Here is a 19,231-nt window from a genome sequence, read left to right as displayed (position 1 = left end):
TACATTTTATAAATCGGTCGACCCACTAGTAGGTTACATTTTTTCATCAGACACCGAATGGCTTTCTTCATTGTGACACATTTGAGAAATAATCGAATACTCACTTTCTGACACCGGAGATCCTGGAGCTTGCCTAAAGTCGGATGAAAAATCACCGGGCTTAAGGACGGTTCTTTGAGAAGGCGAGGGAGGAAGCGTTGGCAAGACAGACATGGACTGAGACATTGAATTTTTCTTCATTCCTGGTTTGGAAAATAAGTTTTTCAGCTTTGATTTCTTCTTCTCCCCATCAGGCATTTCATCATCACTTTCATCGCCATATTGATTCATGCTTGGAACAACGGCTGAAGCGGTATCTGGCAGCCCATCTGAACGTTTTCCCTTAATTTTGTCCTTGAGCTTCCCAAAGGGTGAGCGAGACTTTTCTTTCATGGACAGGTCAAACATACTAGCGGTCATGTTGTTCCTTTTGAACTCGACTTCCACTTCAATCTGACCACGGTCTTTTCCCTTCTTTCCAGGCTTGGACCTTAGAGGAAACCATCTAGACAAGAAAGTCACAAATAAGGAACAAAGTTTAGTTATTTTTCATGCACTTTTGGCCTACAGATATCATGCATAGTACTCTATGGAGTTTTATTTCAAAAGGGAAAACACATTGGAGCCCTTCTATAGAGATTTTTTTATTTTAATGACTGGTGTAGCCGATCCGAGAACATTTTGTACAAAGTTCAATAAGGACATTCCAGTAATGAGAAGCCCTATCATTAGAACACCTATTCCAGGTCACCTTTGCGAGCTGCAAACTGTAGTGTCAACACAAACCATAGTCATAGTCTCCATGTTTGTAGACACAAACACGATAAGCTGGTCACTTTGAAGGATTACGTATTTGTGCAAAAGGGATTAAAAAACAAAAAAAAAAAAAAACAAAAAAAAAAAACGAATCAGAACATTAGTTTAGCCCCTAAGTAACCCGCTCCTTTTCATGTTTTTGGTTAGTATTAAGCTGCCCCCCCCCCCCAAAAAACAAAAACAAAAACTTTATACATTTACAACTTTGTGGAGTCGGTTTCTCAGCCAATATACACAAAAACATTAAAATAGACCTCCTATACGATATATACACCAACACATTCATCCGATACCTCTGAGCTATCAGAAGGCCCTCATGTATGTAGAGGTTAAAGGGGTTGTCCGGTTTCAGAAAATGTGTTAATTAAAAAAAAAAAAAATTATACAATTTTCCAATTAACTATTAATTCCTCATGGAATTTCAAGATCTCTGCTTGTTATTCAGTAGGAACATTCATTGTTTACTTCCAGTCAATACAATTCTGTTCATGTCATGTGATGGAGACACAGGTGCTGGGATCATTAGAAGACACAGCTCCGACACCCATCCTGTAACGAGCCATGCACCTGTGCGTTCATCACATGATCATGGACAGAACCGCATCAACTGGAAGTAAACAATAGATGCTCCGTATGAACAACAAGCAGAGATCTTGAAAATCATGAGGAATTAATGCAGAAAGTATATTGGGAAATTCTATAACATTTAATTATACAAAAAAAGAACAATTCATTTGCAGAAACCGGACAACCTCTAACACATGTAAATTCATTGCAGTTCTCCACGTACGGTTTCTTTCCGGCTGAGAACTACCAGACGTGTGCCAATCATGCCCCTACAATAGGCTTTTCTATCGTTACTTCTGAACGGTGGTTGAAAGAATAAATGGTTAAATTAATTAAGTACAGAAACAAGATGTGCAGTCATGAGGAACAAGGGAGCAAAGAATGCAGACCTAAGCACTGGCTGGAATGAGAGCTTAGTACGGGTGACCGGCCTCAAATTTCCACATAAAAACAAAAAAAAAAAATTAAATTTGAGAAGAAAATCTTTACCAGTGTTGAAAATTAAATTGCTTCCATGCTAGCCAGTGTATACCAGTTTTTGTTTTTTTTTACCAGCGGTCAACCTCAGAATGTACTAGATCCAGATTACATAGAGATCCATTTCATCATTCGGAGCAGAAGTTGCCACTTTTCGGTCAAGACCTCCCGATTCCGATCATATAGTATAAATATGGTTGTTCAATAGAGGGGAATGATTGTATAGTTTAAATTCTAAATGAAAAAGACTCAATGATGGCATAGAGATTGAGAGAAGTATATAATAAAGTTACAGACAGCAACCAATGAGGAAGCGGCTCTTATCCTGAATGGTTTTGGAAAAGTACAGATGTAATCTGACGCTTTGATAACCACTAAATATACAGCACGTGAAACTACACATGAAGGTGATAAATCCATGTGTAGATCTTGGAAAAGGAAGTGCTGCTGTGCCCATTAAAGCCTCGGTACGTAGACACTCCGTGTGCCACCGTAGATCAGATTACTTCTATGGGGAAACGCCTTCATAATTCTGCATCTAATTTGTTTTTCGGTTTGATTTACACTGGAAATGTTTTTGCATGAAATCACCAGGCGGATGTAGAGTACGGCCCCTTAAAGAAATCTGTCAAACTCAGAGGTTGGACGTAGTCCTAATAGCACTAGGTGCATGAGGTCTTGAGACTCCTGGATAGGGATTGTAGTATTCACCGGTACTTAACCCCTTAACAACATGTCATGTACTGGTACGCGGCAGCTGTTAAGGGGGAAGCATGGAGCAGGCTCACGTGCGGAGCTTGCGCCATACACAGCGGGTAACTGCTGTGTTACACAGCCAACACCTCACAGCAACGGGCGCCGCCATTTAACACCTTAAAAGCCAGTCAATCGCAACCACAGCATTTAAATTGTTAGGCACGATCGACCGTTTACAGTGGTTGTTATTGCAGCCTGGGGGCCTCCGGCAGGGCTTCAAAGGAGACTGTCAGAATCACGATATACTGCAACACATTAGTATTGCGGTATATCATGCAAGCGATCCAACGATCGCTGCTTCAAGTCCCCTAGGGGGACGAATAAAAAAAGTAGAAAAAAGACTTATAGAATGTTACAAAAAAATAAGAATTTTTTTTTTTTTTTAATGTTAAATCAAACCCCCCTTTACCCATTTTTTCCCTAAAGCAATGAGAAAGTCCGTAAAAGTCTGAATGATCACAATATAGCGTTATTTAACCCGTTTGGTGACCGACAAACAATAAACTATATAAAACATGCAAATTGCTGTTAATTTAGTCACCTTAGCTCCCCAAAAAAAAAAAAAAAGGAATATGTGATCAAAAAGTCGCATGTACCCTAAAGTGGTATCAGTGAAAACTACAGCTCACACCTCTTGATGGAAAAGAAGGAGTTACAGCTCAGAATATGGTGACAAAACATTTTTTTTTTTAGCAAATAGTTTTATTTTCTTAAAAGTGGTATAACAAAACAAGAACATCTAAACTTCGTATCGCCGTAATCGTATCGACCTGTATTATTAGGTGAAAATGACGTTTTTTACCGCCTGACGGACGACAAAAACAAAACCCCCCCAAAATATGCGGTACAATAAATGGTGCCATGAAAAGGGACAACTTGTCCCGCACAAAACAAGCCCTCATACAGCGATGTTGACGAAGAAATAGAAAAGTTATGGCTTTTGGAAGGCGTGGAGGAAAAAAACCGAAAAAAAACACAAAAACAAAAAACTTACATTGGCCTGGTCTTTAAGGGGTTAAAGGACACGTAGGATTAATGTAAACTGTAAAATATTAAAAAGAACAAATATTGAAACAAGTGAAATTCTAAACCCTTTCTATAGACCGGATCATAAGCGAGCAGCTAAGCCACCGGCATAGGTTAACCCTTTGTTAGTTGTGAGGTGAGCGCTCGTGTAGCCGTATCAGGAGGATTAGCACGATCTCTTGCCGGCTCACCATCCACCACGTGGCTCTTCGGCTCAACATTACACAAGAAGAATTCAGAACAATTGGGCCTTTTTCTGGTTCCTCCAAAACCCTGGAGTTCTCAAGAACCTGAGCTGCATATTCAGGAGACTAGATATTCTCTCTCCTTGCTAAGGGTTTGCTTATTTCCAACCATCATCCCCCCCCCTCAACCAGTTGAGGGAAATATCCCAGAGTAGCTGAATCTAGGACTGAGGTGTCTGGCAACCATGTTAGGAACGTGGCCTCAAAAAAATTCAGCAGGGCTTACCCTACGTTGTAGCAGAAGGATGGCAAACCAAAATAAAAATGTTACCAGTTGCTGCTGAATCTTTACGAAATGCAAAGCCCCGTTTTGTTGCCCCATTAGCTCGTAGATTGTGCGTCGAGAGCACTTGTGCGCCAGGTCGTTCAAAGTGATACAAAAAGGAGATCAGAATTCCGACTTTCCAACGTTCTGGTAAAAGAAAGTCGAATACTGCCAAACTGGTGGAAGATTTTAATGTTCTGCAGAACTACCCCTTTTACCACGCGAGTCGTATGTAACTCTGTAAAACATTACAGTATATAAACCAATGACCTTCACCATCGTGCAGGACTGGAGCTTTCGCTTTACGCCGGAATAGGGATGTACACAATGATAATTATGAAAACGGAATCTCCCCGTACGTATATGAAAGTGTGGCCCCAAAAAGGTATGGGTTCTCAATTTCCCCTTACATCAGAACCTGCCCCCCTCAGGCTTCACAGCAGAGCAGTGGGTATAGTGCCACACAGTCCTTACGATTGGTGTATTAGGTATAGGTACTCCGGGTGCTGCCATATATTACAGCTCTGTACTACAGAGGTATTTGCACGGTACCGGAATATGGCGATGTGCATGAGGCATTAGACTGATATACATGGAATATTGCATTAGAAGCAGATGTGCAGTGTGAACACTCCCCCATATGCCAGACAAACAGTTATGTAATCCAGCTGACAAACTAATATTTCAAGGAGTTGTAGGCCGACAATCTGATAAGGACTTGTATCACATAACCGCTCTCCTCTGGAATTATTGTGCAACAGATTTCTCCGCAGAGTGGGCACAGGGAATTTCTCCATGTTCCTTTTCTGAAATACGATAACCAGGACATCATGTCATTTCCACCCTTGACCAAACTCCTGGTCAGGCTGGGTGTATGGCAGGCAGGGTTAACCCTATTTGGCAGATGTTTAAAGGGTAAATGGATCATTACAGGTTGAAGTTTTTATCTGGAGTCATTTAGTACTTGGAACGTTCAGGAGAATATTTTTTTGGGGGCCACAGCCTAAACACATTGGGGTATATAATTTCACTTGGCATGCAGAGCCAACATACCCTTGGGGAGCGGGGGAATAATCCAGTGCCAGACACCTCTCGGTTGGTGACTTATCTCCTATGTGAACAAAGGATTGGGCTAGAGATGCACGATGCATCGAAACGTCGATACTGTGCACCCCCAAACGGTTCAATACCGTTATTTCATGGATTTCGATACGGGGCTGTGCGGCCGCACAGCTCAGTATAGGAACACATGAATGTATGAGAGCGGGGCTGCGGCTGTGTAATATAGTCATTGCCGCGCTCCAGAGTCCTGATAACAAGTGTGCGCGACTATTACACAGCCGCAGCCCCGCTCTATAACGGCGGAGATCAGAGAAACCCCTTATCTCCGCCGCTATTCCCGTGAATGCTGCGATCACAGCTGACTGCAGCATTCAGAAGAAAATGAGAAGGGGGATGCCCCTTGGATTGCGTCACAGTGAATTCCTGTGATGCGATTGAGGGACATACCATATATGGGCAGACAGCCCAGGGTCCATTGACTGACCCCAGGGCTGTCCTACCATATTTCCTGTTAGGACATACCTAAGTATGCCCTAACAACTGCCTGTGTACTATACATACACAGGCTAATGTACTGTAATATAGATATATGCCTGTACATTAAAATTTAAAAATAAAGTAAAAGAACACAAAGTAATGTTACATTTAAAAAAAATACACATACACCTTTTTTTTTTACAACATTAAAATAATTCTCAATACATATTCAGTATTGGTGCGGCCGTAATAACCTGCACAACAATTTTTTTCTGTTATTTATGATGTGTACTCTGTAAAAAAATAAAATAAAAACTGCTTTCTATCACTTATTGTGGGGCACGAGGTGCGATGATGAATTTAACCTCCATGTGCCTCACATTAATAGTAATTAACCCCATCATGTACCTCACACATTAACCCATTATGACTGAGAAACATGATGGGGTTAATTGCTATTAACGTGAGGCACATTGAACAATCATCACACCTCGCGCCTCACATCAGAAAATGGAAGAACTTTTTTTTTATTTTTATTACTGTTGGCAAAGTATAGTTTTGGTATCGAAATCTCAACACTAAACGAAGTATCGGTACCGAAGTCCAAATTCTGGGATCGTGACATCCCTAGATTTGGCATGTTGAAATTTAACATGTCCAAGCCCCCCCCCCCCTTCACATCTGCCAGTCCCACCGATATTGATGGGTTTGAACATCATATGTCTAATTTGTATGGCCACTTTTAGGGAATTGCATTATAACTGTGCCTTCTATAAGGTTATACACAAAATTGTCGGTGACCATTCCAACAACAATTAGTGTCCGCACACAATTGTTCATAAATAAGGTGATGTGACGAGTAATATCCAAACACATGAAGTCTCCCGTTCTTTACAATGTCACACCCTAAATGACAACGCAACAACCACAACTAAAAATAACCTGCTCTCCATCATCCCCGGCCCACTGACGTGACCAAGAGGTATGTGCTAAAGAAATTCTCCTTTACAAGCAGAGAACATGTCCCATTGCTGCTTGAAGCGGTTTTCAAGGGCAAGGGTTTTTTTTTTGCGTGATGTCATTGTCCCTTGCTCAGATTAGGCCTCTTTACACAAGGTAGGATAGGTCAATTTAAATATACTAAAGGTCAAAATGGTTATGGGGTTTTTTTCCTTCCAGAAACCGCACCACTCTTGTCCATGAATGGAGTCTGGTATTGCAGCTTAGCCCCATGCCCTTAAAATAGGGATTGACTACAATACCAGTCACCGCCCACAGCCAAGGGTGGCGCCATTTCTGAGGAAAACCCCCCCAAAAAAAAAAAAAAAAAAAAACACTTTTACTAATCCTGGACAACCCCCATTTTAAAATGTATGGCAAGTCTATTAGATGAGAATTGTTGCCTCCGCTATGTGCACGTTATTAACCAGGGGCTGAAATTAACCAGGTTACTCATCTCATCATCACTGTGGATAATGACAGTTTTGAGAAGGGGACTAAGAATAATCCGGATTAAGTAATGCACCAAGGATGCCAATGTACGGTACGAGACTTAAGGACATGAATCTTTTTAATAGAGGAATGAGGTGCAGCCGCACTATTACAGACCTAGTCACAGTGCACGTATAATGGAGGATGGGAGAATCTAGCAACGAGGCGGTAATATCCATGCGGCACTTAGCCCACACGAGTAGCGGAGACTGTTCCGTGCCATGTGCATCTGGCAGATTTCACATCACGTTACATGTTCTTCCTACTTGTCAACACCTTAGGAGTGTTTAGAGCAGTCACATGCAACAACCACTGGTCCTGGGCCAGTGCGTCAATCGATAATTGCTTTATTATCTGGTTACTATATTGAGGACTTGTCAACTGTAGCGGAATGTGCAGGAGATCTCCTGGGCACCCCACATACTCTCCTCCACTCCCAAGCGCCGCCGCCAACATCCTGGAGCAGAGCCGCATCAGGACAATGTCACCCAGGATCGGAGGCAAGCGACACAATGGGGAGAGATGAATAGCTGAACGTCTGGTCAGGGGTCTAGATCTTTATTTAGGGGGGTCTGATGTGTGGTCTTTATTTTGGGGTGTGCTGAAGGGGATATGTAGGATTTGTAATTGAAATGCTGTAGTTTAGGGGTGTGTCCTATATGAATGGGTGGGGCATAAGTAACACATTTTGACGCTTTTTGTTCCTTTTGGAATCTCCTTAGTCTCCCTTCTCAAAAGTTGGCACGTCCATGAAGCCCAGACCATCCACACTGAATTGTACAGCACGTATGGATACGAGAGAACAAACATAGCACCTACATATAAAAGCCCCCACACCACCATATCTTGGCTTATAGACCATGCTGTAACATACAAGGAAATCACAACTGGTTCATAACCCCTTATGTTCATCCAGTCTTATGTCATTTATACAGAATATTTGTATGATGAAAAGTTCGGAAATTTCCTAATCCAATAGAATATAGGTTTGAATTCCTCGCAATCAATCTCTATGCTTGCTGGGAATGAATAAAAACATGAATTCATATTCAGCAGCTGAAAATCCATCCTGACCAGTTGGTGCGGACGCAATTGCAGACATTTACAAGAGTAGGTAAGAGCGACTACCAGCCTGCGGTCCGAGCTCGGAGAGGAATTGGAGATACTGCAGTGTTTATCTATCAAAGAGGACTACACTGATACGCTGTAACAAACTGCAGCTGTTTAAAAGCAGTACTAGGTCTGTATATCAAAAAGTATATTAGGAAGTTGCAGAACTTCTCATTATTCAATGCTTAAACTTTATTCTTATTAGAATGGACAAGGTCATTAAATACGTACAACATCCTAAGGGTATGTTCACACGCACTGTTTTCAGACATAATTCGGGCGTTTTACGCCTCAAATTACGCCTGAAAAAACTGCTCCATCGCGCCTACAAACATCTGCCCATTGCCTGCAATGGGTTTTACGGTGTTCTGTTCCCACGAGGTGTTATTTTACGTGTCACTGTCAAAATACGGCCGCGAAAAAGAAGTGCATGTCACTTCTTGGGTCGTTTTTCATTGACTCCATTGAAAAACAGCTCCAATAATGCCCGTAAAATACGCGAGTTGCTACAAAAACGTCTGAAAATCAGGAGCGGTTTTCGCCTGGAATAAGCTCCGTATTTTCAGACGTATCTTGCTAAGCAGTGTGAACACACCCTAATAGTCCACAAAGAGCTGGACAGTGTTACTGGCTTATAGTACCAGACCACTACAGAAGTGCTGAAATCCGCTGACAGGCTGCACAGCTCTGTATAGAGAAGCGTCCAGAGAAGGTAGAGACAGACACGGGCAAGACCGCTCGTGTGTGACCAAACAAGCTGGAGAACTAAACTTAGGGCACGCACGCACACGCGCTTTTTTGATGCAGATTTTGGCTCCGTCATTTTTTTACCCAAACTGGAGTGGACGCAAAAGAAAAAAAAAGAAGATGAATAAATCTTTTCTTTATACCCTTCCCTTCTCTTAGATCCACTTCTGGCTTTGGGAAAAAAAACAAAACCTGAGCAAAAACCTGCATCAAAACTACATGTGTGATTCTGGCCTTATACATGTGAACGGCTTACAAAGACAACCTCTGTCTATATGCCTTGTTATGGCATAGAAACGTCAAAGGGGAGTCCCCTGATCTGGAGCCCATTCTATAAGTCAGAGCAGAGAGTCACTAACAGCGACAGGTGGACTTGAGCTGTCCATGTATTTATTAGCAGAGAGTCACTAACAGCGACAGGTGGACTTGAGCTGTCCATGTATTTATTAGCAGAGAGTCACTAACAGCGACAGGTGGACTTGAGCTGTCCATGTATTTATTAGCAGAGAGTCACTAACAGCGACAGGTGGACTTGAGCTGTCCATGTATTTATTAGCAGAGAGTCACTAACAGCGACAGGTGGACTTGAGCTGTCCATGTATTTATTAGCAGAGAGTCACTAACAGCGACAGGTGGACTTGAGCTGTCCATGTATTTATTAGCAGAGAGTCACTAACAGCGACAGGTGGACTTGAGCTGTCCATGTATTTATTAGCAGAGAGTCACTAACAGCGACAGGTGGACTTGAGCTGTCCATGTATTTATTAGCAGAGAGTCACTAACAGCGACAGGTGGACTTGAGCTGTCCATGTATTTATTAGCAGAGAGTCACTAACAGCGACAGGTGGACTTGAGCTGTCCATGTATTTATTAGCAGAGAGTCACTAACAGCGACAGGTGGACTTGAGCTGTCCATGTATTTATTAGCAGAGAGTCACTAACAGCGACAGGTGGACTTGAGCTGTCCATGTATTTATTAGCAGAGAGTCACTAACAGCGACAGGTGGACTTGAGCTGTCCATGTATTTATTAGCAGAGAGTCACTAACAGCGACAGGTGGACTTGAGCTGTCCATGTATTTATTACGTGGTCGGCCATTCATATGTAAAACCACATTTCTTCTCAAGCTGCAGAGTTTTGAAAAGGTTTGTTGACAATCCCTTTAACGCTATGAGGTGAATTATGTAGTGCTAGGCCTCGGGCCTGAATTATAGACGTAGTTACATTGCCCCATTGTGTGAATGTCAGTGTCCACTGTAGCTAACATTCTATTCATGAAACAGGCCGGTCAGGATGAACAAAGTAAAGTGTGTAACGGTTCTGAGGCGAGCCTGCAGCGCGGGTGATTAAGTTAAACGTTCTGGATGCCAACGCTTGTTTTTGTACAATATAACGATACAGAGTCTGGTTGGAATGTCTGGGGGAGGTGGCCCATTACCGAAAGAAAAGATAAGCCGCCGTGGGTTACTGGAAAACAACTTCCAACCTCTGTTTAACGTCCAAAAATCTGTCTAGAAAGCTCAACTAATTCAATAAAACCAAGACGCTCCTAAGAAGCTGCGGTGTCAGGCCTGGTCCAGGACAGAGCTCCACTGTAGTTATTCCAAAGGTCTAGGAGAACATGGACAGTTGGGTAAGGTTACACATGGCAGCCGCCGGGGGACTACGATTTGGCAAACAACCGCCGTTAACCTGCAAAACCTTGTGGCCATAAACAATCCATTTAAAAACTGCATAACTTTGCGGTTTTGAGGCGGCCGCCACATGTAGACCTACCCCAACATTAAGAATTCTAATGGCTCATCTGGCGGTCTGCTCGTAGCAGCGGTTTCTTCTCCACTGACAAAGTAGATATCACCAGGGGGTCTCAAAAGGATCCATGACAGCCCTCCATGAAATGGAGGGGGATCAAGTGGAAAAAAAAACCCCTTGTGAACAGGAACAGATCATTGATTGAAGTTACAAGCCCAAACCAAGCAGCTGCTCGCTTCCAGTGCTCCCATGACAACACTTACTTCCCTAGCACTTCAGTTTCATCATGGGGGCATTGTGTAGATCCAAATCATCAATCACAGAAAATGGCCAAATACAAACTATTATAAACAAGAAATGTATGAATGGCCTTTTAATGTACACTAATAATGTGAAGAACGTTTGTATAACATCTTCTAGAGAGAGATAGGATCACTTGAAGCTGTAAAACTGGGGAGATACGGATGACAACATGTCCCCTTGTGATTTCTGTCATGTGCAGCGTTGTCATAGGGACATTGTGTGCATCTAAATCAGCAGCCACATCTATGTCCACACATATTTGCCACTATTCAGGCCAGTTAGGAAGTAGATATTCATGTAGATGGTGATATGAATTTACACAAGGTCAGTCAGAGTATATATATATATATATATACACACATATACACACACACACACACTTTTATGTGAATGCTTCACATAATTCTCAAGAGCAATGTTCATTCTTTATTTTGCCTTACGCGTGGAACAATTTCCGATTTCTAGGAAAACGTTTAGTGGAAGTATGCAAAAATATCAAAGAAGAAGCCTCAGTAGAAGCAGCTGGCAGGATATACAAGCCATAAAGCAAGTGCACCAATCACAGAGACATGAAGTATTGTACGCTGACGTCAAGGCCAGAAGGAATGTGGTGTAACCGGTTACCTGCGTAATAAGACAGGACTCTTCATTGTGTGACTGGTATCAACAACTAGCAGATACTGAACCAGGAGGCGGCTCACCCACGGCTCTTACCGGGCACCTTATTATAGCTCCCTAAACAAGGTGTGAACACAGATCTATACAAGGTGCAGATATTTATAACCAGGCACACTGGTACAGACGGAGGAATGAAATCCACTTATGTAACAATAGGACACCTGCATATAAAGCCGGTTATTCCACATGACCATTATGTGGAAATCTTGTGCATATAGATTAGAAGTAGCCATGGTCCCATAGAGCTGCATCAGATCATACAATACCATGGACTGCAATGCTTCAGTGTCGTGGTATTGTCACGTCTCAACAGAAACCAATGTCAATTTACACTGCACAGAAAGTCATTGGAGTCACGTGCCACCGGGCATCATGCAGCAGGTTTATTCCCAATCCAACAGGTACAGGTCGAGCAGGACACAGAAAATATTTACTTGCGGATATTGACTGGTTGCACAAGCAATCAGGGTGAGCCTTAACCAAGCACTGCCACTGGGGGCAGCATACTTTCCAACACTTAGATGCTAATTCACCCCCGTTACAGACGGGAAATGACTCATCCGGATTTGCATAAACCCACATTTTGTTTGTGTGACAGTCCTGAAAAAATACAAAAAAAGGGAAAGACTGTTGGCAGGAATGGAGAACACGGATCTGACAGAATGGACTTTTGTCTGACACCTTTGTATCCCCTGGAGATAAGCGGCACAAGAAATGTCTGACGGGGCATCTCTTCTAGTGAAATAATATACGACCTGCCAGGTGTAAAGTACATGTTACTGAGGAAGTCAGCCTTCTTACAGTGAAGACCAAGGTGCCCACAAGCCATGTTATGTGTTTGCCCTCCACATTTCCTGCATGTTCTAGTGTGATCAGACTTACAAATGACTCACACGGCCAGCGTGTTCTCCTGTGGTACTACCACACCCAGTGTGACTGCGTACATTATTACAGGATCCCAATCTCCATACCAGTAGTTCTTCCCACTCATCATACAACTAGCCCTATAATAGATTTACGGATCTAAAAATAATTCTTCAGGTCTGGCTCATACAGAAGTGTCTGTTAGAGAACTGCATTATTTGGTGCCTCATAACAAGTATGTTTAGTAAAATGTACATGCTTTTTGTTTAAAAATAAGAGGTACCAGCACGAGGGGCCAGTTGCCATCCCATGGCTAGAAGTGTAGTCATCATTATGCACCACAATGGTGGGCGTCTCAATGAGTTTCAGGGTAGTCACCCATACACTGCGGTGTCGGTTTCTAGGCAACAACCTGAACTAACGTGGGGTCTGCCTAACCTACTAACAAGAAATTACAATAAGAAATTCACACATTGAACAACTTTCCTCATTTTCTGAGCTAGTAGCAGTGAACTATGAAGCAAAAACAAACAAAAAGTAATTTCAGTAAACTCCTTTTCAGACTATTCAGATCTAGTTGACGACATAATGGAGTGGGTGGAGGGTATCACTTGACACCCATGCCTGACAGTACATGATGAGCTGTGTGCCGCCAGAGGATATGGGCTCGCATGTCATTGAACAGGAAACGTCAGTATATATTACGCACACAATGGCTATATACCTAAAAATAGCTTCTATATATTTACAAGCCAAGAACGTACACAATAACCTTACATTATGGGCATTGTTACAGAACTAGACTACGTGTGCCCAGGACACCGGTCAGATGGGATAATAGGCACTTTGTACACCTTCACTGGATTATAGGTTTCACTCCTGATAAGTGGCCTGTTCAGATCACATTAAGGTTCTGCTTGCTTTGGGACATTCTGTTCAAGAACCCTCAATTGCTTACCTGGTGTCTGTGCCATGTTGGGGAAAACACAAACTGGTTTCTGCAATGTCCTACTGGTGTAGCTAGACCATGGAAGTATCGTATATAGGGATTAAGAATGGAAACTGGAAGATGGAGGGGGATAGCTGGACTTTTGGAAATGATCCCAGGACAGTTTCTAAGGAAAACCAGATTGTGATACTTAACGTAACTCCCTAATGAATATTTTATTCCTCCTTTGATGCACATGACAGCACACCAATGCATTGGTGCGAACGTATGTGCCACAGCGCTGGCAAGCAGTCAAAATTCCCCTGTGCTCGTGCACAGCAAAGTTAAAGGTGGACGACCCCTTTGTAATAGCGCTGTCATTCAGAAACCGACCTCCATGCTTAGCAGGAAAAGGAGCTCCCCGGTCATGGAGGTATTAGTCGCTTGTACCTGTGACAGATCCTCTTTACCAAGTGCCAATAAAAAAAAAAAACAAAAAAACACTTGTTACATATAAAAACGCTGGCATTTTTTCATGCAGTTTAAAACACCACACAAAACCCTGTGTAAAGCAGGCTTCATGTTTCTCTGTCGGAGTTCTTCTTTAAGGTGCCTCAGACAGGGAAGAATACACCTTATGACTGCTTTAAAGAAGTCGTCTCTTTCTACTTAAAGCGATGATTAAATAATGTCATGATCGAGTTACCCATCTTGCCACATGGCTTATTCACCCTCCAGGTAACTCTAGTCACTACACAGATAGGAGCATAGTCCAATGTGACGTTAGCCTCTCCTCAGCATGTTCCCCGGGATATCTCATGTACACCACTGAGGGAAGAAGGAATTTTACATTAACCAGCTAGCAGTGAACAGGAAGCTTCAGCAAATGCACGTATTGATCCTCTACGGTTTGTTGACATAGTTTTGTGACTTCATCTACAGAAACCCAAACAAGTTATCCAAAACCACAATGAGCAACATAAAAAGCTACAAAAACATACGGCACACCTCCTGCTTCTCCAACATGGTGGTCTATGAAAGATGGAATACCCACAGTCCCAAGAGAGGAGACCCTACAAACTACCTAGTGCCAAACTTGTTAAGCAGCTGCCAAGCAACAGACCCCCCCCACCCCAACAGAGGTGCCCACACCGGTGGGGCGTATTGCAGACATGCTACAGCATTTTGCTGGGGACATGCAGTCAGGAGAAATACTGGGGACAGAAACGATGATGGTGCAGAAACCGGAGCATGGACATCCAATGTAGTCACCTGCAAACTGAAGTGTTTGTTGCTAAGCAACGACCAGAAAGAGGAATGGATGAATCCCAGGAGCCAGGTAGCCAATGCTCCAAAAGAGTTGCTACTTATTTAACCTTTAGTTTTTTTTTCTCAAAAGGAGTCTAGAAAAAGGACACATCCACAAATTGTATGTATGAGCTGTACCTCCACATAGTGGATTTTAGAACAGGTTTGCTCCACATAGTAAACACGTAATGCACAGAAACGGTGATCTCATCTACTGGAATAATATCAGATCACATGTGACCATAATGTGTCATGTTTATCAGTCTAGATCCTGGTTGTGACTGCTAGTATGTCATCATCACAATATTGTGACTAACTTTATCATAATGCTGGGGTTTCTTTATGGCAGTCACAGAATATTGTATAAACGTCAGATAGATAGATGCAGGTCTTAGAGATGGGACCCGCATCTATCTCTAAAACGGGGCCCCGAGACTGCCGTCCTACCTTCTGCTGTTGAGGGTTTTCCGGAAACCACCACGCACGTTTTGCCACGATGTTTCTGGAACTCGGGAGCTATAGAAACATCGAAGTAAAACGCACTTGGACATTTCCCGACAACCCAACCCCTGGTAACTTAGTAGCCGGAGGCCAGCGGCAGAAGGAGGGTCAAGGGGCCCAGTGCTAGAGATGGACGTGGGTCTTAGAGATGGGACCCGTACCTATCAGACATTTATAGTATATCCTTAGATCAGCCGTAAATGTCTAAGATGGTAATACGCCTTTAACCTTTATACCGCCAACATCAGTCTGTAAATGTAATGTGGATGGGTTCATGAAGCCAGCTGTCAAAATCAAACACACAACACTGAGGAATGCCCACGAGTGGTCTTATGTGCCATCACCTTGCCAAGTGTTCAGCTGGGATATGGCTACATGCAGCTTGTCATCACATAATATGCTATCCAGAGTTTCTAAAGGGGGTCCATTTGTATTGGAAAATAAACTGTTAAAGTCCTATTAAAAAAAATGCAGTAATGTGTTTTTACGTGGTTATGTCCCTTGACAACTAAGCCCATTACATTACTAATTCGGGTTTGTCAGAGATTAGAGACTGTACCCCTCTTTTCCATGGGTTTCATCTGGTATTGCAGAACGGAGCTAAGCTGCATTACCAGATGCAGCCCACGGACAAGAGTGGTGCTGTTTCTGAAGAAAGGAAGACTTATTTTACTAATTGCATCTGGTCCAAAGGGCACCCCGACCCTCTAGTGTCAACCATACTGGTTTCTGCAACAAACACACAATACAGTGGAGGCAAACACAACTATGGATGAAGCTTTATGCTTGCAAATGGTTTAACACTAGTGTCATTCACTACAATTACAAGCAACCTCGTAAAGCTCAGAATTGTGGTCACGTGCAGCACATAGAGGGGGGTGGGCTCAGCCAATAATGGCAAGTGGACTCCCTGCAGCGCTGGTCATTCACTCGGAAAAATAATCGCATTTTGCAATTAATAATAGTCGAAGTGTAAAGCTATGCTGTAAGCCGGTATGTTCACATGTCACTAGACGGACTGTACCCTCATCCCTTGCTGCTAGCTTGTCACCATACTTTCCAACTCTGAATGGGATGACAGGTCTAGGTTTTTGGGGGTTTGACATTTTGTCTTCTACCTGCAGAATTAAGACCTCGTACAGTCACACCGAACATATTCATGATAAACCATGACCGCGACCATTGTCCTGTGAAGAATCACTGTATAATGAGCCTCTTCTACGTTGTATTCACACATATTACTATTAATGACACCTTCCACGTACGGAATAAAATGTGTCACATAACATGACGGCATCTTAAGACGCCATTGAAATTCAGGTGTCTGAAGCGTCCCGAGAGTCACATTCATAGTCCGTAAGCAGCAGCACAAATACATAACCTTTATTCACACACTATACCCACTATCAGGCCCTCACCAGAGTAATGCGTGGCACTGCTAGATCTCCACTGAAGCATGCAGATCTCACAGGGTCAACAGTTGTAAGAGGGGATCATCAGCTAACATGTTTCTGGTTAGAGGTGCCAGTCAAGTGTCATCAATATCTTTTCTGCTTGTATTATGCCATATTTACCAATGTGAAACATTTAACATGACTGACATGGTGGTGGGTGCATCAGGACACCCTCGAGTCGAACACACAGACCAATATGGCATTGGTCTGTGTTGTACTCAAAGCTCCAGTCCATGCAAGTATAAAGTGTGGGGTAATGCCCCAGTTCAAGGGGCTGTCCACTCTGGACTACTGTTGAGTAGATCTCCAGGGAGTCCTGCCTCTGGGACCTCCTAGGATCATCTGTGACAACTGCTGCAGAAGTGATCACTTTCCTGAAGTGAAGTAGAATATGGCATCTCTGAAATCAATGCACAGACTCCTATTGTCATCCACAACGATTTTCTGCTCAACCCTATATAAGGAGAGGGGGTGTCATCTTCAGGGGTCTCTCCTTTACCGTCTATAAAAAGAGGTCTTAAAAAAACAGTGCACATATGGTAAAGTCGAGGAGTTGTCCACAACAGCCAATCAGGTTGCAGTTTTCATTTTCTAGAGAGCCTCTGAGGAATGAGAGCTGCAATCGGATGGGCTGTCCTGGTTGACCCTTGCACTAGCAGCTGTAGAGCAGAGTCTGAGACATTTTGCTAGAATTACACTTATGACATAACTTTTTGCGACCCGTTCGTCAGTTGTTGTACCGGTGCGGATACTTACTGGACTTTCCTCCGGTTCTTGGTCTGGTGCAGCTCCCAGAGGTTGAGGTCCAGCTGTCCCAGGAACTTGTCCATCCCCACCAGGGCCCGGTGCATGACGATGATGCGGACAGTGCAGCGCTCCTGGTTGTTGTTATGCAGGAGGGGCACCTCGAAGCTGGCTTCCTCCTTCCACACCGGCGCCAGGCTCTTCTCGGACACCGTGGTCGAGTACTTCTCTTTCCCCAGCTGGATGATGGCGTAGGCATCATTGGTGCCCGCTTTCCCCTTTGACCTTAGGCTTTTCGCTTGTAAGACGGTGACCTGGACATGTGTGGGGAACCAGGTCTGTGACTGCAGGGCGATAGACATGTTACCGTCGTCACCTGCTGCTTACTGTGTGGAAAGCAGGGCGGCGACTGCACGGTTATAAAGTACTCTACAGGTAGGCGGGGCTCCCGAGAGACGTGACCTCCTCTCCCTGACAACCAGGGACAACCTGCTGCATGTGGCATCCCACGGTCGCTTAGTAACATCGCAGTCACGTGATTGTAACGCCGGCCAATTAGAATGGGCTGGAAGGCTCGCCTCGCTTAGAACTAGAACACCTTGTTGTCCAGACAAACTTTATTAACGTACGCTCATTAACAAAGTTTATGGCCCTATGTATAGATATATATTTACATTTACCTACACATTTTGAAGCAGCAGCAGTAGTTTATGCACCGCACTAATCAGGGTCATCGCTTTTAGTATTGCCCCAAACGTTCCTGACAGTAGTAATCCTCCACAGAAGCTACAGATCCCTATGATTCTCAGGGCGTCTGACGCGCGGACGGGACAGGATCTTTGGTCCTAATATAGGCATAAAAATGTGCACGTATTATGCTTGTGTGAAACCTCCTTTATATCTCCAGAGCTCCTAAGACCAGGGCTACAAGGCGACTGGCCCCAACACACACATACCGGCTCCCAACTTTCAAGTAACGCAGTGTGCGCCACTACAATTTTTTTCCTTTTAAACCACGCCTCTAATCCTACCCAATCTCCGCCCATACACCCCCCCCCCGATTCAGCCCACACAGTATCATGCTCCCATAGTGCGTCCCACACATTATAATGCCCCAATAGCTGCCCACATACCGTATAATGCCCCCACAGCTGCCCCATACAATACAATGCCTTTATACCGTATAATGCCCCCACAGCTGCCCCATACAATACAATGCCTTCATAACGTATAATGCCCCCACAGCTGCCCCATACAGTACAATGCCTCCATACAATATAATGCCCCCACAGCTGCCCCATACAATACAAGGCCTCCATACAGTATAATGCCCCCACAGCTGCCCCATACAGTACAATGCCTCCATACAGTATAATGCCCCCACAGCTGCCCCATACAGTACAATGCCTCCATACAGTATAATGCCCCCACAGCTGCCCCATACAGTACAATGCCTCCATACAGTATAATGCCCCCACAGCTGCCCCATACAGTACAATGCCTCCATACAATATAATGCCCCCACAGCTGCCCCATACAGTACAATGCCTCCATACAATATAATGCCCCCACAGCTGCCCCATACAGTACAATGCCTCCATACAATATAATGCCCCCACAG

General features: G+C 43.6%; 1 protein-coding gene across 1 annotated transcript in view; it reads right to left on the bottom strand.

The window, feature by feature from the left end:
- The window catches only part of RAB11FIP1 (RAB11 family interacting protein 1), a 40,919-nt gene extending 22,806 nt beyond the window's left edge, over positions 1–18,113 (bottom strand). The window contains exons 1-2 of the mRNA XM_075858448.1: positions 17,623–18,113; positions 105–544 (exon numbers count right to left, since the gene is read on the bottom strand). Coding sequence (XP_075714563.1) covers positions 105–544; positions 17,623–17,972 — 790 coding nt within the window. The 5' untranslated portion in view covers positions 17,973–18,113. The remainder of the gene's footprint in view (positions 1–104; positions 545–17,622) is intronic.
- Positions 18,114–19,231: the final 1,118 nt, after the last annotated feature.

The sequence above is a fragment of the Rhinoderma darwinii genome, chromosome 3 (genome assembly GCF_050947455.1).
Source record: "Rhinoderma darwinii isolate aRhiDar2 chromosome 3, aRhiDar2.hap1, whole genome shotgun sequence".
In the NCBI taxonomy this organism is placed as follows: domain Eukaryota; kingdom Metazoa; phylum Chordata; class Amphibia; order Anura; family Rhinodermatidae; genus Rhinoderma; species Rhinoderma darwinii.
Note: the sequence above shows the minus strand (reverse complement) of the source record. Positions and strands in the feature narration are given on the sequence as shown.